This window comes from Nipponia nippon, unplaced genomic scaffold, assembly GCF_047370975.1.
Source record: "Nipponia nippon isolate SJK-2023a ecotype South Korea unplaced genomic scaffold, ASM4737097v1 scaffold_2, whole genome shotgun sequence".
Lineage (NCBI taxonomy): Eukaryota > Metazoa > Chordata > Aves > Pelecaniformes > Threskiornithidae > Nipponia > Nipponia nippon.
This window is the reverse complement of record NW_028262336.1, coordinates 2,991,969-3,018,708: the sequence shown is the minus strand read 5'-3', so window position 1 is coordinate 3,018,708 and position 26,740 is coordinate 2,991,969. Positions and strand designations below refer to the sequence as shown.

General features: G+C 37.7%; 1 protein-coding gene across 11 annotated transcripts in view; it reads left to right on the top strand.

Annotated features, from left to right (window-relative positions):
* STXBP5L (syntaxin binding protein 5L) overlaps positions 1-26,740 on the top strand; it is a 207,158-nt gene that overhangs the window by 148,752 nt on the left and 31,666 nt on the right. For 3 of the 11 annotated variants that reach the window (XM_087756442.1, XM_009460521.2, XM_087756435.1), the window contains exons 18-20: positions 2,429-2,580; positions 4,241-4,312; positions 11,248-11,313. In XM_087756442.1, the coding sequence (XP_087612568.1) occupies positions 2,429-2,580; positions 4,241-4,312; positions 11,248-11,313 (290 nt within the window). Of the gene's footprint in view, positions 1-2,428; positions 2,581-4,240; positions 4,313-11,247; positions 11,314-19,715; positions 19,767-26,740 lie in introns of all 11 variants that reach the window. The other 8 variants (XM_087756444.1, XM_087756441.1, XM_087756438.1 and 5 more) reach the window with 5 other exon arrangements.

Below are 26,740 nucleotides of genomic sequence, written 5' to 3'. Positions count from 1 at the left end.
CCCATTTTGTGGATTTGCTGACCACAGAGTGAATGATCACTAGCTCTTCTTGTGACTCATGTTTTCCAAAATTAATAAATCTTAGGTTAATCATTTTCAAAATGCAGATGGCTATAATTTTCGTTGCCTACAGTATTAACAGATGAGATTGACACTCATCATTTTTATTCCTTTATTTTTTTCTCCACCTAGATCACAGGGACTTATGAACACAGGAACTGCTGTCACACTTTACACTAGTAATCTTCTTTACTTCAGTATTCTTTCTCTGACAATGCCTATTAACATATGCTTTAAAGCAAAAGACAAGAATGAAAAAAAACAAGTAGCAAAATAATTTTTTACTCTTCTTTATCAGCCAATTTTTGTCAAGAAACATGAAGACATATAAAACTTTGCACAGAAAGGTCTTCTGGCAAATGTGATGGATAGAGTTCCTTTTTATCCCAGGGAAACTCTGTAAAAATTATTTTGTTCTTCTATTAAGCAAAACAGGCTATAGTAATTTCTGAAACAGATATTACGCTACATTTATAAAACACGGGGTTCATTCCTCAGTGCACCTTATGATCTTTCCACATAAGCACAAAATATTGCCAAATAAAAGTGTATTTATACACACTTTAAGCTGGCGTATATGAGTAGCTGCTTAAGCTACAGATCAGTGAAGAGTCCACGGGGAAAAAGACTATGCTCATAGTATTTCCATAGATGTTGTACCAAAGTCAGTGTTAACTTAAGGGCAGAAAACATGGTGCAGTAACAACCAGTAGAATTTGAGCCACTGTTGTAGATGGTGCCTTAATTTCCCAGTTTGACAAATAAGAAAAACTCACCTCATTTTCACCCTTTACTGTTTCTATTTGCTGTATGGAACCCTCTTTTTTTATAACGGAAGCAGAAGAAGAAAAGGTACAACAGTGGAAAATGTTCTATCTACCCTGCTTCCCCTTCCTCCATCTCATTACTTCTCTCTTTCCCTATTGTTTTTCCACACACAAATTCATATATCTCCTTTAAGATATTTTGGAGCTATATTAAGAAGAGTCAGATGGAGGTGAGGGCACAGCTCACTTTTATTGTGAACTGAGTGCTTAAATATCTTGCAGGGCTTTGAACAGACCACCTTAGTCACTTTTTACATAAAATGACAGAAGTTGATCGCAAATGATTCCTAATCTGATTGAGCATAGTTTGGGATTTTGAGTTTCTTTGTGGCTGTGCCTGTAATCCTTTCAATCTGGAAGTTAAAACTGCAGTCTGATAGAAAAGAAGATGCTTCTGTAGAATAATCGTCAGTATAAAGTATTCCCACTTAAATGAAGTCTCTAACAATGCAGTGCAAAAGTTTGGCATATGAATCCTATGGGTAGTCATATGCTGTGTGAAATTATTTTGCTATTAAATCTTAAATAGGTTTAATGCTGTAGTGAGATTTTTATCTGCTGAGATATATGGGTTTCCATATGCTATGGTTAACTTCAGACTTTCTCCCAGGTCTTACATACAGACGTGTTTACTGTCTTTTTGTTTTCTTCCTTTTGCTTAGATAGACATATTGCCTAATTCCCCCCCTCAACCTCCCCCCCCTTTCCAAGTTGGAGAAGAAGATGAACAGAAAGCAGTTTTATGGGAGAACAGAAAGTGCTGCTGGTCCAGTACAACTTCTTCCCTCTTTCTGAATCTGGTGTCAGAAGGGAATCAGTAGTAGCCATAAAGCAGAATCGGAGCAGAATGCTTCAAAAGGGAGTTTCTAGGCAGCAAAAGAAATAAATTGTTCCACGTCTTTTTCCTTATAACAAGACTGCAGTCCAGATCTTGGGCAATCTCACACCAGCTGAGAGATTTTGCTCATGTTTCAAAGCATCATCAAAATGTCAGTACTGGAAGCATTTCAGAGGGGTAGAAACTGATTCAGCAGGAATCTATAATGTAGCCAAGCTGACAGACTTGGAAAGAAATTTTATAAATATCTTTCAGATTTGGGTATCTCCACAATACAGCTTAATATATTTCATTTATCATTTATATTTAGATTTTTTTAAAAAATTGTAAATGTATTTGTATTTATATTTTAATTTATATTTGTATTTTATATGTATGTATAACCACTTTTTAAGATGTGTCCAGATTTGTAGTCTTAATTTACATCAGTATTACTAGAATTATATTTAGACGTTATTGCAATACATTTGGTGTAAAGGTTAATTAAAATGGGCAGTCTGCTTTCTGGAATGCCAATTGCTGTGTCTCAGGACACAATTTTGTAAATTCAGGATTATAAATCTTAAAAGAATTATGAAAAGTAAGCTTTGAGTAGTTTCTGAAGAAAATGTTTATGCAGAATTCATTATAATAAATAATAATTATTGTTTGCACCACTTGATTACATATTACTAATACCTTGGAGGAACATTTCTTTTCTCAGAGTGGCATTTGGAAACTGCAATGGTTTGGCTGTTGTGGACTTTATGCAGAAGACAGTACTGCTGAGCATGGGAACCCTTGACCTATATGGATCAAGTGATCCATACCAGCGTCAGCCCCGTTCACCTCGCAAAAGCAAGCAGTTTGCTGCAGGTAGGAAATAAATTATTGTGATTATGAGCCTGACATGTTCTTTGGTTTTTTTGCTTGTGGCTTTTTATAGTGCTTTTGAAATGCATGACTATTTGCCGGCCAATGGAGTTTCTATAACTTGACAAAAGAAACCTGACATGTTTTAGGTACTAACACTTTCTCTGAAACAAAATGTTTTATGAAGTTTATTCTTTTGGGATGGAGGTCAGCAAGTAATTTTCTTAGCTGAGTCTCTAAAAAAACTGTAATGAGGAGAGCAGTAATTTGTTTGTCTGGCCGTCACTTGAAGTGTAGTCTGTGTGCTATTTTCTTTCTGGTTTCAATAAGTTCATACCAATAGGTAAGACTTCAATTTAAACTTAATCTTATCTTCTGCCAAGTGCTATTCGTTGGTATTTGAATAGGCACAATTTGATTTGTGTTTGGAGAAATGTCATGTTGTGTAGGTAGCCCAAGTAGCACAAATTAGCCACTTTGTTAGTGAATTGAAGCTCTTGATACAAACTTACTAAATCCAGCTGTACCCCATTTTAAAATTTCATGCCAAGAGGATCACATTTGTAAGTCATAGCTATTATTATGCATTGTATGTTAGAAACATTAGCCCATCAATGTAGCTAAATTTTACCATACATTTTTGGTTATCTAAAAAATTTACTTGTATGAGAAAAGAAGTCAGAAGATCTTCTATGTGTCAAGTCTTTTTGCTCTACATATTCCACAGTAACATACTAGAGTCAGACACGATAATGAAATGTGTTTTACATAGCTGTGAAGTTTTAGAATTTGATTTAAAAATCTGTTTGAAAATGTTGAGTTTTAAATCTAACCATAAAACTATAAAAGCAGCAGATTACAGTGGGTTTACATCAGCATTTTCATCAGCAGACCCTGCCCTAAATCATCAAATCCTATTTCTCCATGGAGTCAGTGGAAACTTTTTTTAATTGGGAATATGTACTCCAAACAGAAAGTAAAATTTAGAGAATGACATGTAAGTCTTCAGGCCTACTTCTGTTCCTGAAAGACCATTTATCTCACTTTCTAGGCATTTAATCATGGCAAGCTTAGTTCTCATCTGTGCCAAGTGTAAAGATGTAAATTTGGCACAGCTGAGGAGAGGAGAGGCAAGCAGCTTTAAGCTGCCTTCAGCTTTTCTGGTTCAGCCAGCCTCACAGCAGCTCCCAAAGTAGTTTGAGCAGTTAGTGACAAGCAACACCCTGCAGAGTCCTGTACAAAAGGTGGAGGGTAGCTGATGTAGAAATAGCTATTATCAGCACGGTACCACATAGGATTTCTCTGTGTCAGTGACAGTCTTTGCCAATCCTTCAAGGCAATGTTTCAGCTATGGAGTGTAGCTAGAATGGAGCCCACTGGGGATGAGTGACCGCTAAGAAGGAATACACTCTTCTAGATTGCTCATAGAAACTGTGCATCTAAAAAAAGCCTCAGCTGCTTTCTCACCATCCATCCCACATCCTTTACTTTTTTGATTATTTTTCTTGTTATATCTCCCAATTGGAAGGTAAGCATCTGCTGAAATTTCTTCACCTTGGCTGTTCTAGATGCTGGTTATGATATCACTTCCTTTCACTTTAGACTGTTTTTTCTCTCTTTCCTCTGCCTGCTGCTGATGCTGGTGTACTGGCATGTTCCAAAGACAACTTTTGCATGCGTGGCCTGTCTAACTTTTATCCAGATTTAACGAAACGGATCCGTACTTCCTATCAGAGTAAGTTCTATAAAGGTTAGGCAAATAGCTTGATCATGATTGGACTATGCCTGAATTAAACCCATGTGTTTGTGCTTTGTAATGTGTTTTTTTAAACACATTCAGCATGCATGCAAACTTATTACATTTTGTGATGTCAACCATGCTTAATTTTGACAATTATCTTTATTATACAGATATTTCAGATCTGTTTTCTTCTTCCAAAAGAGTCAATGAGAAAACCTCAGTGACTTATATGGGGCAGATCGGGCCTTAGAAATGATTTTTCAACAATGTTACGTTCTTGATGACAGTATCTTTCTTTGGTTTTATATTCGTTTCACTGTACACCTACTTATATGAAGCATTTCTTGTTTTGCAATGGCACTGCCTGGTTGTAGTTATTAATTAATTCTTCCCTATTTTCAGAAGAGCAATGTGGCTTAAAAGAGTACCGATTGGATTGGGTGCTGTGAAATTTAAAATTTTAATCTTGGTTTGGTACTTGAATATTTGTCTTTGGGGAACCATCCCATGCCTCTGATCTTTAATGGGGAATGTAAAGTGGGTATAAAAATACATGCATCAAAGAGAGCTATGAAAATTAATGTTTTTAATATCTTTAAATTTTGAATTATAGTGATACGCAATTCAAATATTAGTATTCATCACTGCAGAATGCGATGAACAAAGCTATAATTAATTTTGCAAAAATGACTGTTCAACAGATGAGCTGTATGTATCTTAATTAACTGCAGTGCTTATATGTAATTAGGTCTCCAGGATGCCACTTATTCATCTTTTTAAAGAGTTTTCACAGAACAACTGGATAGGCAATTTTACATTAAATACTCAGTATAGGCAAGATAAAGGGGTGGCAGTTGTTTTATCATCTCACATAAACACAGAGTTGTGTAACTGTTGAAATACATTTGTACACTCGCACAAGAAATTCTGTTCCATCTATCTAGACTGATTACTCAACAACTGATTTCTATGATTTTATTTCATAATACTTCATAAAAGGTGGCCTGTTTAGTTAAAAGACTAGTCCAGTTACAAATCCAGCAGTCCATACAAAGGTTTGGTGTGTAATGTCTTAAAGTTTATTAGTCTGGTCTTGCTGATTTCATGTCTGTAACAGAGAACCTGAGGGACAGGCAGCAGTCAAAGGTTTGGGGGTTTTCCGCCGCTAAAAATTAATAAATTCTAAGGCCAAAATGACCAATGTTTTCATTCAAAATGACAAACACAGACCATAGAGTTTTTCATAGCTGAAAATGTATTATCTTGTTTCCATCGTCAACACCCACATCAGAAAAGTCCGCAAAATCTTTCTGTATACATCATAACTGAAGAGTATGAGTCTGACTCTTGTGCAAGATCATTAACAGCTTCATTTCTTTCCTCAAAAATTATTTGGTTGTTGCTTTTGCCATTCAGTACTTATACAGGAGTATGTACTGTATGATCTGAAAGATGCACCGGGCAATAAGATAAAGAACAGGGCAAGAATGTGTCATGGTCTGTAAAATATCTTGCTAAGTCATTCTCAAGTTATGCTTTTTTATATGTCTTATCTGAGATATGAGTTTTAAAAGGGGTATTGAGAATGGATTTAGGATTTTGCTTACAAGTTTATCTTTTCTCGTAAGGGACGATGATGGGAAAAGAAAAATAAATTATTTTTGGAAAATGTGCAGTTGAAGCTGATATTATTAAGGCAAAAGTAGGAGCAGTTGTGATAACATAAGCATTAGGTCTAAAGTTTTGAGTGTTATATAAATGAAAATGGAAGTTAATGGGAAGACATATCAGGAGTTGATTCAATTAAGTAATGAACCAGGAATATAATTTCATGAGGATCAGTTTGAGAGAATAAGACTTGCAGGCATTGAAGCCAAAGAAGAGATTACCAATGAGGAAGATACTTAGACTTTTGTTGGTCATTTTGGAGGTGATTTGCAGGAAGAAACAGCCTAGTTTAGTATCCAGCCTGAATCTGAGAGTTCAAGTGTGACATTCCAAGGATGAAACTCATGGATTAGAGTATCAGGGAAGACAGTGGTGCTGTTAGCTGTGTTGAAGTAGCGAAGAGAAGACTTCAGCAGAAAACAGAATAGAGTTCATCTTGGCACCGTTAAGTTCATGTCTGGACACTTTTGAGTAAATTTTAGAAAGGCAGGATTACTACTCTAACTTGGATGGAAGGAATCCAATTAGAGATGTGTATTTATGAATCATTAGGGTAAAAAAGGATATTTATTGCCCTGTTTATAGGAGAGAAACTCCTCAAATACTGGGACAGAGAGAGAAAGTAAGTGTTGATGTTTCAGTCTGGGGTGCCTCTCTTCAGAGGGAAAGCGGGGGGGCGAACATCAAACAGGGAAAAGAAGCAATATGTTGGAGAAGAGAGGTTTTCCAAAGGAAAGACATAATCAACCATGGGCATCCAACACGCAAAGCATAGTGGTGGAATAATTGTTTTGAATTTTAGCCAATAAATCTATAGAGAGCTTGATAAGAGTAATGTATACATGTGTAAGCTAGACTCAAAAGCCTCTAGAGTGGCCTTAGAGCATTAAGACAGCACATTCTCTGGTTTGGGAGGTGAGAGTGGGAAGGGAGAAACAAGAAGGGAAGAAATGAGGAGAAATGTAATCAGTTCTAGGCATACAGAATGGAAGAGACTGAAACATAATTGTCCTATCAGGGATAGTAATTTGATGAAAATAAGAGGCTAAGATGAGGGTAAGTGCAGAGCTGGAGGTAGCTTTCTCGTGTTGATGACCTGTTCCATTTGCTATAACATCTTCTGGCAGCCACCTTCCTTTGTGGCAACAACATGTGCCAAGCCAAATAAAATAAACTCTCTCTGCAGTAGTGCAGAACTGTGTTGTTGCTTGTTTGGTGGTTGGTTTGTTTGGTTTTTTTTCAGTTGAAATCAAGTTGTACATGTTATTACCCGGAGGTAGATAACATATATTCAAATATTAAAACAAGTACATTTAGTGCATCTAGAGAGAGAGTGTTTGCAGCAGAATATAAAAATACCAACTTGCAAAAGCAGTTTGCATCTCCTACTAGAAATTCATACCATCTGTTGGTAAAACAAGAAAATAAGTAGTCTTTATGAAGCATCCAAAAAGTCAGCAAGTTCAAAGGATATTGATCCATTGGAAAATAATTTTCAGAATGAGCCTTTTCAGTGAGAATGCCTCGTTCCTCCTTTAGGCCAGTCCCTTGAGAGGATGGGAGCAAAAGTAACCTTGGTCTGACAGGAGGACACAGAAAACTGTGTGTTATGAGTCATTACGTATCAGTAATTGACACTTTAAATCACACCTGACAACACAGTAGGAGCTAATATAGGGTGAGTTTTAAGTCAACAGCTATATTCTGAACTAACTGTCATTTCCAAAGAATGCATCATATTTAAACATAAGGAAAACATAGCATGGTAATTCAGTGTGAAAATGATGGATTAAGATAACGCTGGGCTTATTTATTGGCTTGTGAATATTTATGATAATTTATTTATAATTCATTTATTTATAAGCAAAGATGTGATAGCTTTGGGTGCTTTTAAGTAAATGATCAGTCTGAATCATTTAATCATAGAGATAGAAATATGAAATTTCAAAAATAATTTTAAATTCAATTATGAGTTCATGGAAGTTGTTACTCCGAACTAGACAGTACATTTCTTTTATCCTTTAATAAAGAGGAAATGGGAATCATAGTAAACTTTGAAAAGCATCCGTGGGACATGTCTTTAAAAGTGCTTTCATTCCTTATGTGATATATTTACCTCTTGCACTATTTTCATGTTTGTAATTTGTTCAAACCAAAGCCAATTTCTTTATAATGTCAGTGGGTATATCCTCTCATAGGTGATTGTTTACATTGCCAGTCTCAGTTATTTGCCTTTAGTTTTGTTGTTATGTTCTTCTTGCTCTCCCTGGACTCAAAATTTGCTGGCATGAGTTGGTTTTTTTTTTGGCTAAAAATAGCTAAAATATCTCAGGACACAGATTGGGCCTACAGAACTTCAAAACGAAAAGTGAAAATATTTTTGTAATCTAACTTCAATAGCTGTTGTAGTCTCTCAAACATTCAAGGGAAGCTGAGTTGCATGGAAATACTTATACATGATAAGTTATTGAAAAGATTTAGCTTCGTTTCCTTAAAAAGGAAATAACAGTAGAAAATAAGCAGTAGTACAAAGAAAAGTTTGAGAGCTCGCTCTCTTATCCCAAAGAGAAGCAAAAGGCAACATTTAATGAAAGCAAAGGTAACACATAAAAATTGACAAATGTATGTTTATTCCTTTCAGTGAATGATGATTGTGCAATTCATTGCCATATAACATCTCTGGGATTTAGAATTTAGTAAGATTAAAAGAGGCTTTGGATAGATGGATAGATAATGAGAACTCATAATATTTCTAAGCAAGAAAGATTTACGGCAGGAGAAAATGCGCAAGTGGCAGTGCTTAAGCAAATCTGAGCGTCTGAGATTAAGACAGTGCCGTTGTGCAGGGCACATAGTACCACTTACGCTTAACGTGGGGACTTACTGCACTTTTTTTTAAAAGCATCTGTTGGTGGTCATTGTTGGAGGTGATAGTGGCTTGACAACGAGTCTAGATTTGTAGAAAAGTTCACATGTTCACCATTTTTAAATACCATACCATGAAGTGTATCTTTACTGCTGTAAGTTGTAAAACTGTTGCCAAACGTAAAGAGCTTGTGGTATTCTCATGGTGGTTGCTCTTGGGTTTTCAGAACAGTGGTGTGATTTTTTGCATTTCCTACTTGAGTCAGTGGCACCACGATTTATATTGAGCTGTAATATTGTTTCTGTGAACTCACAACAACAAAGAAAAGAAACTCTATTTAGAAGCAAAATCTGACCTGGCATTTGACATTGTAACTATCACCAATAGTAACTGTACAAGGTTTAGAAGAATTTCATTAATCACAACGTCATAACCATAGCATTAAAATTTTAGTATCTCCAGTACTGCATTTGCAAAAGAAACAGTTTGATATTTCATTTTATTTATCCGAGGCCTTTGATGCTATGTGAATGTGCTAAACTCTCTCCCACTGTACCTTGCAGACAGTTCTGCAGCAAAAATCAGTTATGTCCCAAATCTCTAGGTACATACAGAAACCCCAGTCAGGTAGAAGTAAGATTTGCTGTAAGAAAGCTGTACATGGAGAGGCTCCCTAAATGGTTGCAGTTCCTGAATTCTATCATAACGTCAAAAGTGACTGGACTCACAATTGATTGGAATATAAAATTCTCTCACAGATTCTAAATTGAATCAAAGAAAGATTCAAGTATGTTTCTCAAAATAAAAAAAAAAAAAAATCTTTGGTTTTCAACATTAATATCTAGATTGTGATCTTTTGTTGTTTAAAAGTCAGGAGCAAATACATCATTACTACCGACTTTAACAGGCCAAATCAATACTGCTGTTTTTCCAAAGCACCCTCAAAGTTGTTCTAGCACTCATGCAGCTTCAATAGTGGTAGGAGCTTTTTATTCTGCTTGTTGGGGCTCTGGATTCTCCCCACTTCTCAGAGCAGTTCAAAATTACATTATAATAAAAATATCAGTACCTCCATGAAGATCCCACTGTTTTTAATACAAAGAGAACAGCACTGGTGACCAAATGGTAGCAGATTTTTTTTTTTAAAATGAGTCTACGTGAATTTTAGAGATGAGAGTCTCTGAGCCTGAGGGTCCAGAAGCCATAAAGATTAAAACATGTCATGTTGCAGGAGGCATGGTGCCAGATTAAAGCATATTGAAAGGTTATGATAGGATCTTTGACTTCCAGGGTACAACATATGCAAAGTGTGTGTAAGCACAGCATCAGAATGACAGTAATGCACATCTGAATGTGGGATAATGTTCACTAGGCTCTCTGACCTGAGTGCTGCGAGTCCGCACTGCTAGCAGATGGATGTCTGGTGCTGGGCTGTCTGCCAGTCCCAAGTAGCCTATGGCATGAAGTGTCAGAGCTCCTTATAACAACTGTGAACCACTTGATATAGGCCATAGGGCACCACGGGATACATACGAAGGGTAGATTTGAATAGGTATGGCCATGCCCGGTTCACCCACTCAACAGTCAGCCCATGGTAAGGGACAGCATGAGCTCAGACTTTCTCTCCCTAGCATGCCAAAAGGCATGTTTAAACTTGTACGTGCAACCTGTGCCAAAGATGGATCTTAGTCTGATCACAGAAACAAGCCCAAGCTTAAGCAGCATAAACTAAGATTACTTTACTTGTTGCTGTCTTCCATGGTAGACTGCTACAAATGAGTTCCTCACAAATATTTATAATCAATATATAAAGTATCTTGTCCAAAAATTCTGTGTTATATTCGGACAGCATTATCATTGCCTCTGTGTCCTTTAAAATGAGCGATCTTGTGTGAATTCATATGGAAGTTCCTAATATTGCATAGTAGTGGTGATATTTTTATATTCACTTTCTTTTTTCGCCAGTACTGTCTTTTTTTTTTTCCCCTCTTCTCCCCCTGTTTTAAAGGGTTCCTCCCTGCATTCTGCAGCAGTTGAAAGCATAGAGTTGTTTCCACATCAGTTTGACAGGGATGAATGAGTTTGATTCATATCACAGACATTTAAATTTTAAACTATATTTACTTGTTTTCTCTCGTTAGGTGCAGTCACTCTTTGTCTACCCGGAGGCACTCAGAAAACAAATCTGATTTAACAAGAGGTGTGATTTTTAAACCAGACCTAAATTTCTGCAGTGACAGCCTGATAACTACAGTTATCTGAAATAGATATTTCCCTTGCATTTCACACCATTCCTTTCTCCAAATTGACTTTAAAGTGCAGAATATCATCAGCCAAGAAAGTTGAAGCATGCCCTGTTAGATTGTAACTTAACTTTTTAACTCCATTTTTTCAGGCCTGACTGAACTCAGTGACAGTCCAGTTTCCCTGGAGCTAGAGCGTTGCAAGTCTCCCACTTCAGGTAAAGGTGATTGGCTTCTCTTCCTGCAGTCTGTATAAGCCATTCATGTCATGCATCACTGTGTTTCATTAATCCCTAAGAAGTGAAGTGCGTAGTTACAGTTCCAAAGAGAAGAAATTACTGGAGAAGTGCTTATTACACAGCACAGTAAAATCCTAAGTCTGTTTACTTAAAGAAAAATTAAATGTACATGGTGCATCTTGACGTGAAGAGTATGAAAACATTTGAATTAACAACATTGTGCAGGTATATTCCTATATCCTCCTATTAGAGACTTGTTTCTCTGTTTTCTTAAAAAGCTTTCTGACTCTTTTTTTCCCCAGTAGGGAGTCCTTATAATTTTATATATATATTATGCATATGTGAGTGTAGAGAAATCATTTGAAAAACAGCAATACGGAGATGGTAAATTTTAAGCATTAGAAGCCACCAGTGCTTAAGTTATGTAATTTACAATGGAAGCATAACCTCAAATAAAAATACTCTTATCAACCACTTTGACCCAGCAGTGAAATCTTGGCCATTTAAAAATTTATAAATGTTTCCCGTTTTACTGATAGTCCTTCAGAGGGTGGAGTTCATCTCATTCCTAGAGACTTTTTCTGCAAGTGCCTAGTCTGCATTGATCTCTTTAATGTGAGTTCACTGTTTTAAAGATCATTGCTTAGAGATGTTTTCTAGTAGATGACTTTTTAATGTGATGGAAAATTAGGAGGTGTAGCTGTAATACATTCATTTTGCTTGTGGTATGCATATCACACTTCTTTTCCTTGTAGTTTGGTAAGTATTGATAGATACTTTTTTTTTTTTTCCTTAGTTATGGTAACAAACTCCCACAAATATTCTATTCAAATCCTCTGTTATTATTTCACATATTTTACTTTATTATAACAGGTCACATTAATCTTGAATGGAGGCCACTAATTAGTAATTTACAAAAACCTGAAACTAATAAAAGTGTTTCCCTGACACATCGAGAACTAAAGCAAAATATCTGTCTTGAAATATGTATTTCCTTGTACTATTTGCAACCCAAAGTCTGTCAACATGGGAATATCAAAGTGAAATAGGCTATAATAATATTGGTATAACACTAGGAACTCTTGAGCTGGGCCTCAGAAACTCATGATATGGGCTTTAAAATAAAACATTTGATAACTCAGTATAATTAGACTGTTTATTGCGTGACTCACTGGGATTCATCTTTTCAATCTTCTCTCCAGAAACGAGCTACAAACTCTATTTTTTTTTTTTTTTAACTGACAACTAAGAGATCACTGACTTAGTAAACATATGTGCATATGCTTAGTTTTGTAATGATGAGTGACTCCTGTAGCACCTTACTTTTTCTGCAGTTAACTTCAATTTTTTGTTCTGCTATTGATCAAAAATATCTATTTTAGGTAAATTTAAGATAATTTGCAAAATTTATTCTTCTTTTGTGTTTTGGAGATCATTCAGCAGGGAAAACATGGCATATTTATGAATGTTTCCTATTTTAGCCCTTCCATGTTGTTTTCCAAGCTATATTTGAATCTTTAAAATGTGAAATCAGGTGCAATTTTGTAGGCAGTAACTATTATTAGAATTAACTGCTTTTTACAATAGAAGTTACTTTTCCTGTGACTGATATTAATTTTTTTTTAATTAATGCAAAATTAAAATAATTTTGCTTTGGCATACCTGCTCTAAAACTGGGCAAAATCCAGTCTAATTATCTGGAGTAACTAACCTCAAAATTGTGACCTCCGAGAACCTGGGAGTGGAACTACCTTGTGCTTATCAGCACAGCCTCACAGCTACATCAGCCTTTGCGCTGGCTAACACTTCTTCATCGTAGAACACAACTGATTGATCTGCATAGTTACGGACTCATCAGTCAGGATCCTTCTACTTCCAATCTTGCCTTTGATCTATGTAAAGTTCATGGCACACAAGCTCCGTAATGGAAGTGGGCTGTAGAGTCCCATGATATCTGTGTTTCTAAAACCAGTGACCGCAATTCTCTGCTGAAGATAGGCCAAGACTTTATCCTTCAGAAATACAGCAGAAACAGAAAGAACACTTGGCTGCTGAGTCAAGTGATGCAAGCTGCTGCCCAGTGAAGGTCCAACTGGGTAGGATTACATCACCAACTGATGAGGTTGCAAAGACAGAAGGAATGCGGTTTGATTTGTTGCAATTCATTAGGGTTGCCAGACCACATCAACATCAGTTCTTCACCTGACAGTGAAGTTCATGCTGGTTACTGGCCCTGAGTATGCACAATGCATACACAAAATGCAGACGGCTGGAGGACACTAGTCTAAGTGGCAAACACTGCACACGTGACGGCATGCTGGTGAGCGACTTCACCCGCAGCTCCATCAGAAGGGGAATGATTTGAGGAACAACACTGATGTGCTCACATGCGTACTTTGAGACTTCAAGACAATGCCTAGGAAGAATCCCTCCAGCACGCTAATTGCCAATGTAGACGCAAACAGTTTTACATCTAAGAGAACCATGAGTAACGTAGATTTCAGTTCCAACCAGGCCCAGATTGAAAAATGTCCCGCCTGCTCATCTCTTGGTCTGATCCTGGACATTGCTTAGCCTGCCTGAACCATCTCCGTTTCCCTGAAAAATGTATTTTGCCTGTAACATCCTACAGCTTGTCAATGTTTTAACCTCTGATGAAGCTTCTGCAGAGCTAGCCTAGGTCAACTCAGTAATTCAGCTTTGTTTTCTCCCCTGCTCCAAATCAGAATTAGGCAGTTGTGTCCTGTCACTGATAGGAATGTTGGAGCACTGAGCAAGAGACTCAGTGCTGAAGAATACTCCTTATTTTACATGCAGGGCTGGTTTCTAATTCAGTACAAATCCAACTCTTTCCATTAAGCAATATTTTAAACTTGTTTCACAAGACTGTCTTTTCAGGTGCTTCTCCTGTACTATTTACTAAAGCATGGCTTTGCAGACAATGTAATTGAAAAATCAGATTCCCGTTCTGAATGCCTTTCAGACTAGAACATGAAATTAAAGCATTTGATGAAAATTTTTCTGAAATTCACAGTGCCACATAGGGGGTAGCAGCAAGTGAAGAAATACCAACCTTGCATTTTAAGAATGGTAGGCAGAGGAGAGGAATAATCTTCCTTAACCACTGGTATCTTACTTTAATTAAATTAGTATTCAAATACTATAGTGATGCATTTCCAATACTATACAGGAAGACAAAATTTAATAAAGCCATTTGAAAGATTCTGTTTATTTGTGAATAAACAGTGTGGCAGTTTCTACTGTAAATAAAATGTATTCTAGATATAGCAATATATATGGAATAACATTGGTTCAGCTCATTAGGAAAATTTATTCAGGGGCTCCTAGGAATATAATATATATAATATACATAATTACATAATATATATGTCCCTTACTGCTTTAGCCATTTATATGTAGCTTCATTCTGACGCATGTAGTTGAGAATACACTGTGGGCACAAGAAAATGCATCTTTCAGTGGTTATTTAACTTTGTTGTGTAAGATGCAATGGACAGTTTAGACTTCTTTCAAAGACCAGAAGGAAAGAATTTCATCGGTCCGTGTATAGGAGAGTGATTTCTCAAATGTGTGTTCTAAAATCAAAGTGCATTTGTGTTTTTTTCCTGAGAAATCACCTTCATACTGGGGGCTCACGTCCAAAAATGCTTTTAAGACTATAGAGCTTAGAGAAGGCTATGTAAAGATTTCCACAATTGATTCCCAGGAGCTTTGGAACAGGTCCGTGCTGGCAAGATTATGAGTTTTTATACGTACTGTGATTTCCAAGTGCTGCTATCCTGATTCATTCCACTGGTTAAATCTGCTGGGATTAGGCCCGTGCCATGCCAAGCTTCAGCTTTCCTACATGAAATGGTTTTAAATAGTTTTGTTTCAAGAAGAATATTATTAAATTTCTAACAGTTGCTCTTTTTTAACTTGTGGGTAACTGTGAAGTAGCTGAAGAGATTTGACTCAGTTTGAAAATTATATTCTCATGGAAAACAAACAAGAAAGTAAATGTTTCAAAACATTTTGTGTGTGTGGAAAACATAGAATTTAATTTATTTTGAAACTTAATCATTGATAACAGCATAACCATTTCTACTTATTTATATTAAATTAAAAAGAATGTTTACTAGTCAGAAGGCAAATTAATCATTAAAGAGAGGTTAGCTCCTGCACTGTGAATACAAGGTGTATTTTATCGCTTTTTCCAAATATGCGAGAGGGTTTCTGATCAGGTGAATTCATGCGTGCTTAAGATCTTGAGAAGGGATGTGTATGTAGGGATTAGCAAGGAACAGGGAGCAGTATGAGCTGGCAGAGGGGAGGAAACGGGGCCCTGGGTTTGGGCGTTTGGCTCAGTGGGAGCAGCACGGGTAGCCCCCTGCAGCCCATGGTGCATGGCTCAGGGTTCAAGGGGGCCTGAGCTTACCAACAGGGGCCAGCAGCTCCTATGGACCAGGGAGACAGGAGCTAAGCAAGGGAGCAGGGGCAAGCACAGCCTGGTGATCGCCAGGCAGGTCCGGGGCCAGGGAAGGATGTCGGTCTGTGAGTCCAGGTCTGGATCAGCAGGGCCATGGCCAGGCACCGGACTGGCAGCAATGCGGCAGGAGCTGTAGCTCAGGGCAGAGAGAGAGTTAGGTTCAGCTTGAAAGTAGCTCCCACGGGAAAGTGCTGCCTGGGGCGCTCTGCCTGAGGCCACCAAAAGAAAAGGGCTATCTCTACATTGGCTCTGAGCCCCAGTAGCCAAATCTCCAGGACCTTATTGTGTACCTTGTCCAACTGGGTAGCTAAATATTAGGCTCTTAAATCCATGTTTTAGCAGTGGAGAACTGGGACTGATATTCCAAAGTGTTATGCAGGCAGAATCTGGCATATGGAAAGTGAGTCGGGGCAACGAATGTCTTATGAGGAACAGCTGAGGGAGCTGGGGTTGTTCAGCCTGGAGAAAAGGAGGCTCACGGGAGACCTTATTGCTCTCTACAACTGCCTGAAATGAGGCTGTAGCCAGGTGGGGGTTGGTCTCTTCTGCCAAGTAACAAGTGATAGGACGAGAGGAGATGGCCTCAAGATGCTCCAGGGGAGGTTTATGTTGGATATTAGGAAAAATTTCTTCACTGAAGGGGTTGTCAAGCATTGGAACAGGCTGCCCAGGGACGTGGTTGAGTCCCCATCCCTGGAGGTATTTAAAAGACGGGTAGATGTGGTGCTTAGGGACATGGTTTAGTGGTGGACTTGGCAGTGCTGGGTTAACGGTTGGACTTGATGATCTTAAAGGTCTTTCCCAACCTGAACGATTCTATGGTTCTATGATTCTAATAGAAAAAGATCTGTATGAAGTTACCTTCATTTTGAATAATATTAAATTCTCTGACTACAGTCCTGCTGTAATAGCTGAGGGAAACACACCACTGAATGTCATAGCTGTGAGCGCACATGTGTTTGTTGGTTGTGCCTTTGTTTTTTGTTTTCATTGAAAGACTGATAAGAACCGTATAGCTACAAGATACAACACTGTCCGGTCAGGAGACCTGGGTGCTCAGCTTAGCTAGCTGCCAGACTGTACCCGTTAACTCTGTCTGTGCCTCTTTCTCATCCCACAGTTGGATAACTTGACTGTTTACACATTAAGCTCTTTTGGGCAGGGGCTGTCTTGCCTTGCACTGCGGCATCACGGTTTCTGCCAGCTGCCTCCAGCATGAAAGCAAACAAATAATGGTAACAACTCTGCTAGCCTCTTGAACCTTTATAGTATGCTTCATTCTCAAATTAAACTGGTTTCAAAAGCTTATTCTCAGCAAGATAAGTTTACATGCATGATCCTCCTTTATAATAAATGTAGAGATAGTAAAATATACATGGTATAGGTACTAAAAATAGGTTACATAATATCCGTATTCTGATCAGTTCAATAGTAAAAAGATAGTTTTACCCCCTCCAAAGTAATATGCACAGCTTTAATTACAGTAAAGCATGAAAGCAACCAGCTCCTCCTTTTGTTTTTACTCCCGGAAATGTGGTCTATTGACAGTGGTCCACGCTGTGTCCTAGCACAATCATGTCCTACACCAAAATTTCAAATTTGGTGGTGGAGATGGTGGTAGGAGTAACTCCTGGCTTCCTCAACTGCACTTCCTTCATTTCTTCATGCTATGTGTCTCCTTTGTCCTTTAGCCCCCCGGTCACCATGTCCTCTACTCTATCCCTGTACCCATAAACCAACTCATCAACTGTATGCTCCTCCTCTTGCCAGTCCTCAGTCCCTTCAGCATCCTGAGGCTGTGTTAGATTGCAGCCTTCAGTACGGTATGCCTATTTTGTCTGTGCGCAGCTGTGGCAGCTCCCAAATCAAGCCCGCTTAGAGTCCTTCAGAGGAATCAGAAAGTACATACTTTGCATGTGCTATATAAGCCTGCACACAAATAGGTGGGAGCTATTTCTGCAGTCTTGCAGTTCAGACATGTATACCACAATTTGGGAACAGCCGTGGCATACAACACAAGACATGTAATTCCTGTTATACAGGAACACCTGTAACATAGAAATAGAAGCGGTTAAATCACCAATTTGCAAAGCTCTAAGCCTCCATGATGGCAGCACTAATGAAGCTCCTTGGTATTAAATGCAGCTAGGTTTTATAGCTCTGAAATATCCTAATCTAGATCCGAGCCTGTTAGTAAAGTGTCCTACAGTCTTCCTTAGGAATTAGTAATCCTTTTTCAGAGAGCTGGTTGGGCCAGATGTTGTCCTTTCCTTCAAAGGAGATTATATCACAAGTGATGCTTCTTTCTCTCTCTCTGTAGCAAAGCACTGATTTTCTGGAGCTGTATCCTCCATTCACAGTCTGAAAGAGTGTATGACAGCTGCTCAGATAAATGGGATGTTTTTAAAAGGCTGTTCTGAAAATCAAGCCGCCCTTTGTGTGAATGCCTAAAATGGATGTAGGAGCCTAACACTTGGTATCCAAATTAGAGAATTTTACTGTAGTAGTGTTAGTGATGTATATTTGGATGTTGGGTTGATCTGAAGAGATCTCTTTGCCTTGTCCCAAAGCATCCAGTTAAAGTGACAGCTAGAAATGGGTTACTGGGAGGGCTATGCTGGTTCTACTGATACCAAAATGTTGCTTAAGAGCCTGAAGGGCTCCCCTGCTCTTCCCTGAAGAAAGAAAGAAAAACATCTAACATAGGTGCGAGCTGATATTTTCTTCTGCCACATTGCAGGCTTTACAGTTTATGACACTTCAAAAGAATGCAACAGAATTTCTTTTTAGGGGCTCTGTGACTTGAAATGATAAGTGGCTGTTCTGGGCATCCTTCTGACCTAAAACCTTAGTAACTAGAAATTACAAAGGACTTGTGCCTTATAATTCATATGTCCCAGTGTTCCTGTCACTGTGATACTTACCATGTGGGACTTTCTTTAGAAGCGTAATAGTTAGCTGACAAATACTTAATTGTTCACTTCTAGTAACAGACAGTATGGGTAAGGGGTAAAAGCCAGAAAACAATGTGAAAAAATACTGAATGAATGCAAAATGAAAGAACCATACTGGAAATTAAGTCTTCTGAATAATTAATAACAGATTTCTTAAGGCATTCTTTTAATAAATTTAATGCTGTTTTGACTGCTACAAGACATGCTTCATTTCAGTTCTCTGGTGTTCATTGTTTAAAAATGTGCTCGTGTAAGGAAATGAAAACATATTTGAACAGAAGCAAAATCGTAGTTTTGTTGCATAATTGGAACGCAACAGATAATTAAATCTTCAGTAAATTGAGTGCAATATTTTGATGTCTGGGTAACACCACATTATATCCTGAAGCTTCTGTATTTCGTTTCTGTGCAATCTGTCTTCCTTTCCGTAATACTACAATAGTGTGTCTCCATTACCTGTACAATATGCCCTCTCTTTTTCAAATGGTATCTTGAGGTATGATGTCATCAGAACTCATAATTTCATTACACCCTGTTATTAAATTGGTTTCCAGGTGTTTAAATATTTGTGATATGCTGCATAACCAGCATTTGCAATATTTGCCCTAATCTCATTCGGGTTTTTCTTATCATTCCTGTCATCACAAGGTAAGATATTGCAGCACACAGCCAAAGCTGTGTAAAGCACCATTCACTTCTTGAGAGCTGGAGTAATGTTTTTTCCAGTGCTTCTTTGTTCAGTTGCATTTATTTTGCTGAATGGTGTACATGAAAATATTTAAACCATAATTCTGCCTTTATATGCTGATTAAAAAAAAAAAAAAAGTGCTACAAATTTGCAACATGGTATTAACCAGAAGATGGCATGTTGTTTTCCCTCGCTCCTTTTTCTTTCTTACTTATTAACAACTGCCTTTCTCCTTTTTCTGTTGTTTCAGTTAAAGGATCAAGAAAGTTAAGTCTGCCAACAGATCTTAAGACTGATCTTGGTACGGTAGGCGAAAGCCAACAGCTTTAAACTTCCTTACATTCATTGGCAAAACATTGTACCAACTGATTCATGAGATAACACAATAACCTTGGAGGCTTTGTCTGAAAAGGCTTTCTAAAAACCACCTATTAACCCATACAGTTCTGTTGGCAGCTCTCAGCATTTTGCTTGTTTAATATTCATTTATTTCATGTAGACGTATTTTGCCAGTCATTACACACTGTGTGTGTAATATTTTATTATGAAAAGGCTCCAGAACTTTTTACACACTTGAGCCATTATAACTGGTTGTCAGTGATGTTTATCTCTGCCTATAACACCCAATGCATGCGCTAGTCTAATTTCTTTATTTGATGTACAAATTCCGTGCCACAACAGTGGTAAGATGGTTGAACATCTATATTTTATGGTGTCTTTGAACTTCTGAGAAGTCAGATCCAGAAATCAGTCTTTTGCATCTCAGTCCTCTCTGTAAGACTTACCTCAGCCAACTGTTAAAGTGCACAGTTTGCTGTAACCTTTTTCTCAATTCTTCTTTAATATTTCAGTGGAAATGCATAGCGAGAGCAGAAATTTCACCTCAAAAAACCTAAAATGAAAATTCAACATCTTGCGTAACGTAAAAATGTTTGGGGCAGATCATGCCCTCTTAAATATCCACGTAAAGGGGATTGCTCCTGGCATTTGGGTTGGAATGTGTGGTTCACACGAAGATTTTTATAATTGTGTTTAAATATTCTCAGTCTCAAGGAGTCCTTTTTAGTTTTGCTCTCATGGGGAGTTTCTCGTGTAAGATGACTGAAAAAGCTGTGTAGCCATGCCTCATTACTTTTGAGTGTCTTTTTAGAGATAGAAATTAAAGTTAGATCACATCCTTGCATAATGCAGCTGAACTTAATTTCTGTCACTAGGAATCATGTGCATGTATTAACCAATGTAGCACTGTTCCCCAAGGCACAAGTCAGGGGAATAAATATGTCTTCCACGTTATAAATGACTGAGGAACTTGGAAAACTGCTCATAGCTTCTGATAAAGATTAAGTAAATAAATGTTGAAAAATCATTAGGAAATTCAATCCAGATTGTGCAGATTTCAGTATACAGAGTGATTTAGTTGAAATAACTTACTCCATCATTAACAGTGATGTCTGAGAAACTAGGAATGTAGAAATACAGTACAAAAAAATTTGGAGTGGAAAACTGTAACACTCATAATACTCAAACAGGTAGAAGGAGTGATGTAGGCAGCTATAGACCTGTAAAAATTAATATTTATCACTAAATAAATGGGCAGCTATTAAGAGGGAAGGTGAATACTTAGAGTATCAAAATAGCCATAGGGTAGGACCTAAAACGAAACCATATTCTACAGATCAGACTTCTTTTTGTTAGTATTATTAAAAATATATAATCTTGAAGGACACATAGCATGAAATAGACTTACATCCTGAATCATAACACAAGAAAAAGACACATTTGATGTGTAAAAGACTGGATTTATAGTTTTTTAGAAAAGCAAGAAACAAATCAGTGTAACTAGAAGTGGTGAGGGCTTTACTGTATTATATAAAAAAGTTGGATATCAGAGGAAAAAAACTGCCTTACCGTCAGCTTTCCTGTAATCATACTGGGAGCTGGACAATATTGTAAACATTGTCTAGAATATATTGACAAATTGAAGGCAGATTTATGAAAAAAAGAAAAGAAAACAAAAAAAACCAAACAGAAACCAAAACCAAACACAGAAACCCCAAACCTCGAGAACTGGGGAGCAGGATAACTACGTACAAAAGGAAAGCTGTAAAAGTTAAAGAAATTCAACCTAAGAGCGTAGGAGGCATGATGATCCATCTTAAATGTATGACACATGTAGGGAAGTTTGAAGATTAATGGAATGCATAATCCTGTCTGTGATTTTGATTTCAGAAGAGTCATGTTGCTACTATTCTTCTATTTACCTGGACTCATTATTTTTTAATAATGTAGAACAAGTATAAAGTAAAAATAAGTCTAAGAAGGTCTGTTTCAACCTCTTGCAGAAACTAGTGGAAATCCATTAATTTCAAACACTTTATACACAGCGAAAGGTAGTACCAAAGTGTCACTTAAGCATTCCGTTTGTTGTCACTGCCACAGCTCTTGGGTGCGCTGTACTCGTATTACCAAGAAGCCTGGTGGATTGCTAAGGATAAAGCATGTGGAAGCAGCATTCGATGTATAAGCTGGCAGAGAGTCATGGTCAATCAGCTGCAGAGGAAGGAGAAAAACCAAACTTGAAGCAAACAAAAAAAAACTTGTTTCGGTTCTCCTTCATGACTGTCTTAGAAGGGCAGAAGATTCCTGTTAATTATTCTAGCCATTAAAACTGCTGGATTATAGACTGCTTAGTTTACAGCAGGCTGGAAAAAGCCTCTCTTTCTTGAAGTAAGGAGCTACATTTAAATGAGAGTTCCTGGTAAAGGTGAAGAATAATGTCTGCATTTCATTTACTTCTGCTCCAAAATGTCCTGGATACACTGGCAGAGCTCTTAGAGATCATTTATCCACTGTTTGGCTGTCGCCTGAGATTGTACCCATACTCTGAATATTCAGGGGGATAACAATACTCTCCGGCCCATGCTTCTTTTGAAGATATTCAGGTCACCACTTTCAAGCGATAAGATACTGTACATTCATCCCACTGGCTCTGGCTCATAGCTTTTCATAGAGTGCTGATACATCGCCTGCTCTCGGCACCGTCTGCAGCTAATTGGGAAATACATTAGCATTTGGCAGCTTACAGTTCTGCTCCCTTCTTAGGATCTGGCTGATGTAATGTCCTTGCTTTCACTTTGCTTTGAATTGTAATAGGAGAGGTTAAGTAGAAATTAAATCTGTTTCAGGTGGAGGTGCTGCCAGTACCGAGAATTGCTTGGGGAGCAGTTTGCTAGCATTTAAGGGAATAATGTGTGATCTGATGACTGAGGGTGTCCTAGTTAAACCTTGTCAGGATTTTCATGACTTAAAGGTACTTTGGGACTCCATTTTGACCCCTGTATGACTGATAATTTAGTTGACCTCAGCATCTTCTTATTTTGATGTAGTGATTATTATCTATCCTTGCTGAAGAACTTGCCACCTGTGGATGCCATATCTCCACACAGAAATGTGAGAATATGCCTTATGTGGGGATACAGTGAAACTTTTTGATAGTTTTAGCTGCTGCAGATCATAGCAACCCAATGTTTATTTGAGCTGGCCAGAAGGAAGATGTCACACTGCATATACTGTACAGTTTCCCTATGACCCTTTCATTCAGAGGCAGCTCTCAATGATAGTATCTTTATTTTTGAACCTGATACTGTTTCCCAAAGTTTTCTGAAACGATCATCTACATCTCCGTGCTGTTGCAGTGAAATGAATTATGGGGATAATCCTAATCTAATTTAATCAAGTGGAGAATCTGGGATATGTCCAGACATATACAACTGCTTTTATATGAGAGTTTTCTAACTTTGCTTCACCAGCCACTTCAAGCATGAGCTTGTATTTTTCTTTTAGGGAATATTTCTGCTCATTTCATTAAAAGCTTTCGAAGTTTCCAGGTGATCACAGGGAGCTAGACAGAAGTCCTAACTAAATATGGCGATACTAGGTAACTGCTAATTTTTATTTAATTCCTATGAACAGATGCTTTCACTGTATGAATTTATGCTATCACCTAGTCTTTATTAGGCAAAGAACAAAAGAAAATACAAATAGAGACAGACATCTTTTGTTTCCTCTTGCTAAGCTGTGATTTTCAAAAGATTAATATAATTTCCTGTGCTTTCTGGAGATATTTATAAGCAGTGAATGAATTCTTTACCAGGTCAGAGTTAATGTCTCCCATTTTATACAGCAGTGAAAAACTAGACAAAGTACCAAATAAGCTCAGTTTTTTCAAGGATTTGAGAAATGTCTCCTGATGCTGAGGCCCAAAAGCTTTAATTCTGAAAGTTGGCTTCATAAAACACGATTGTAGGGATCAGACAAAGGAGCTTCGGTTATAACTCTGTATTCCATTTTGTTCATTTTGTACGAGGCTTGTGGAATCTGTTTGATTTTTCTTTTCTTAAAGATTTGTGCATATCATAATAGAATTATAATAGGAAAACATCCACCATTCGATGCCTTTGTCGTTCATTGCAAGGGAAGCGTCACTTCCCGGATGCTCCCAAGCCTATGAAACAATACCCAGATATCGTAAAGAAGACCTCATTTTTATTTTAAGGATGAGCAGTTGGGTTACAGCAATTCTTGCTTTACCCTTTCAAAGTAGTTTCAGCAGACATTAGGCACTGGCAAAATTTTGAAGCTTTTAATCTGTTTTTGCTTACTGCTGCATTGGACAAACTGGTAGATTTTAAGTGGAGTGTTCTGCACTAGATTTTCTGGCTCTGGATCTGTAATTCTGTTTACAATGCCAAAGAACTTTTTAGAAAATTTGAAATTATATGAGTTGCTTTCCTCCTTGGTATGACATTTTTAGGAAAGGCAATTCAGACATCCAAATTTAACAATGCTTTTCTTGAATTGCTTGGCAATATACACTGAAAATGATATGTATTTTTACATGCAAAGGATATTATGGACTGTCAACTGTGTGTCTCCTTCCAAAAGAGTAGGGTAATTTCTGTTCACTTTTCAGTCTGAAAATACCAGCTGAATTGAGGAATCATCTGAACTCTGCTTGTAGTTGGAATCATAGCGTAATTAAGGTTGGAAGGGACCTCTGGACGCTGTCTAGGCCATCACTCTGCTCAAAGCAGTTCTAGGTAGACCAGGTAGGTCAGGACAGTGTCCAGTTGAGTCTCAAATGCCTCCAAGGACAGGGGGTCCACAACCTCTCTGGGTGATCTCTTCCAGTATTTGATCCATCCACACAGGAAAAAAGTTGTTCCTAATATCTAACCAGAATTTCCCGTGTTCCAAGTTGTTTCCTTTGCCTCTCCTCCGATCACTGTGCACCTCTGAGAAGTGTCTGGCTCTGTCTTCTCCGTGTACTCAGATCAGGTAGTTGCAGACAGTAATAAGGTCTCCCCTGAGTCTTCTGTTCTTAAGGCTGAGAAACAACCCCAGTTCTCAGCCTCTCCTCTTACATCGTGTGTGCCAACTCCCTTGCCAGCTTGGTGGACCCTGCTGAATTCATATGTCAGTATCTTACTTGTAATGGGGAGCCCAAAACTGAGCACAGGACTTGAGATGCAGTCTCAACCAACTAGAGGGGAAGGACTACATCCCTCAAGCTGCTGGCTGTGCTCTTGCTGATTCAATGGAGGATGCGGTTTGCTTTTTTTGCTGCAAGTTTGATCGCTATTAAGATGAAAAACTTTGTGGGTTGGCTTTCACTTTTACAGAAATGGTTTTAAACGTTTGGCCTCTCCGCAATTTCACATGTTAAGGTCTGGATTTTGACATTCTGTCGCTAGGACCCTACTAGGCAAAAGTCTCTTTCATCTGCTGAAGGTCAGGTGTATGACAGCACCAGTTTCTTCCTTAACTAAATAAGAGAAGGTTTATGGTCAAACATTTGGAGAAGAGAACCTATGTTAACAGATATATTAGCACTCTGCCAGTCCAAATAACCAGAATAAGAAAAAGCAACAAGAGCTGATCAGCAGGTTAACTCTGTCGGCTATTACAGCATAACAGGCATGTGCTGCGTGGTTATATTTCAAATGCAGAAGGGGGCTGTGTTCTGACTTCTAATGCTTCCAGATTAAAAAACAAACAAACAAACAAAACCAAACCAACACAACCCAACTGATCTATATGGGAGATTTAACAAGCAAGTAGTTTAAAGGAAAGGTAAGCGCTTAAAATTATCAAAATGATACCATACCTAAAATGTTTATAACTGGTACAGTTAAATGTAGTCATGAAGGAAAGGCAGTAAAATTTGTTAGTTGAAACAACAAAACAAGCGGTAAAGATCATCACACATTTAAGAGTTGATAATAACAAAATGATATACAACTGTTAGGCTCACAATGTAGTAGATATTCACTGTTCCTAAGTTCTCTGTTTTTACTTAAAGAAGTGTTCCTTACTGAGGACTCTCAAAGGTAAGTCATTTTCCGCTCCTTTCAAGCAATGCAAACACATATGTGGTATTCTTCCATTCCGTGGTCTCTGTACACTTCTCAGGTTGTAATAGCCTCCAGAAGTCAAAATCTGGGGCTACACATAGATTTACCAGACCTGCCTGGACCCAGAGGTCCTCTATAGTAAGTAACTTGGACTGGGATTGAGCTCTCGCGCAGACTGTCATCTGTAGGCAGACTTGGCCATGAGACAGATGGTCCCATCATCTTGTTTGGACTTAAAGCAACATCCAAAGTCTTAGTAATTGACCTGTGTGAAGGATAAATAAGAACTCTAAATCAGAAGTTCTCAACTATAAAATCTGGTTTTGTAACATTAAAATAAGAATGAACAATTGTTATGAGTTTATTTATTACAATAACCTGGTATTAAATCTGTCAAAAATCTACAATGCATAATGTTAACAAGTTTGGAAAAACTTGGATTTTTTTAGAATTGTTTGATTCCTGCATAAAAATTGTGTGTAAACTTAATTATATTTGGAATGCCTTATTTGGCCATGTCTGTGCCTTTTTCTGTTGAGTGTTTGCAAGCAAATTATTTAAATGTTAGCATCTATGGAGTGATACTAGCTCAATTATTTCAGACATTCTTACCTCTAGTTAAAAATAACTTGATTTGGAAAAATCAGGGGAAGAATCTCGGGAAGAACCTGGCTAGAACAGACTAAAAACACTTTTGTTGTAATTATCTTACATTTTGTTCATTCATTTCAGATGGAAAGGTGGAGTTTTGTTTAGAAAGTCTCCAGCTGACATGTGTCATGCTTTATTCTTGTCATGTTCAAGTTGGAAAAATATTTCCAGTCCAACCTTTTTGAAGAATTTTTCATTTTCAAAAACAGAG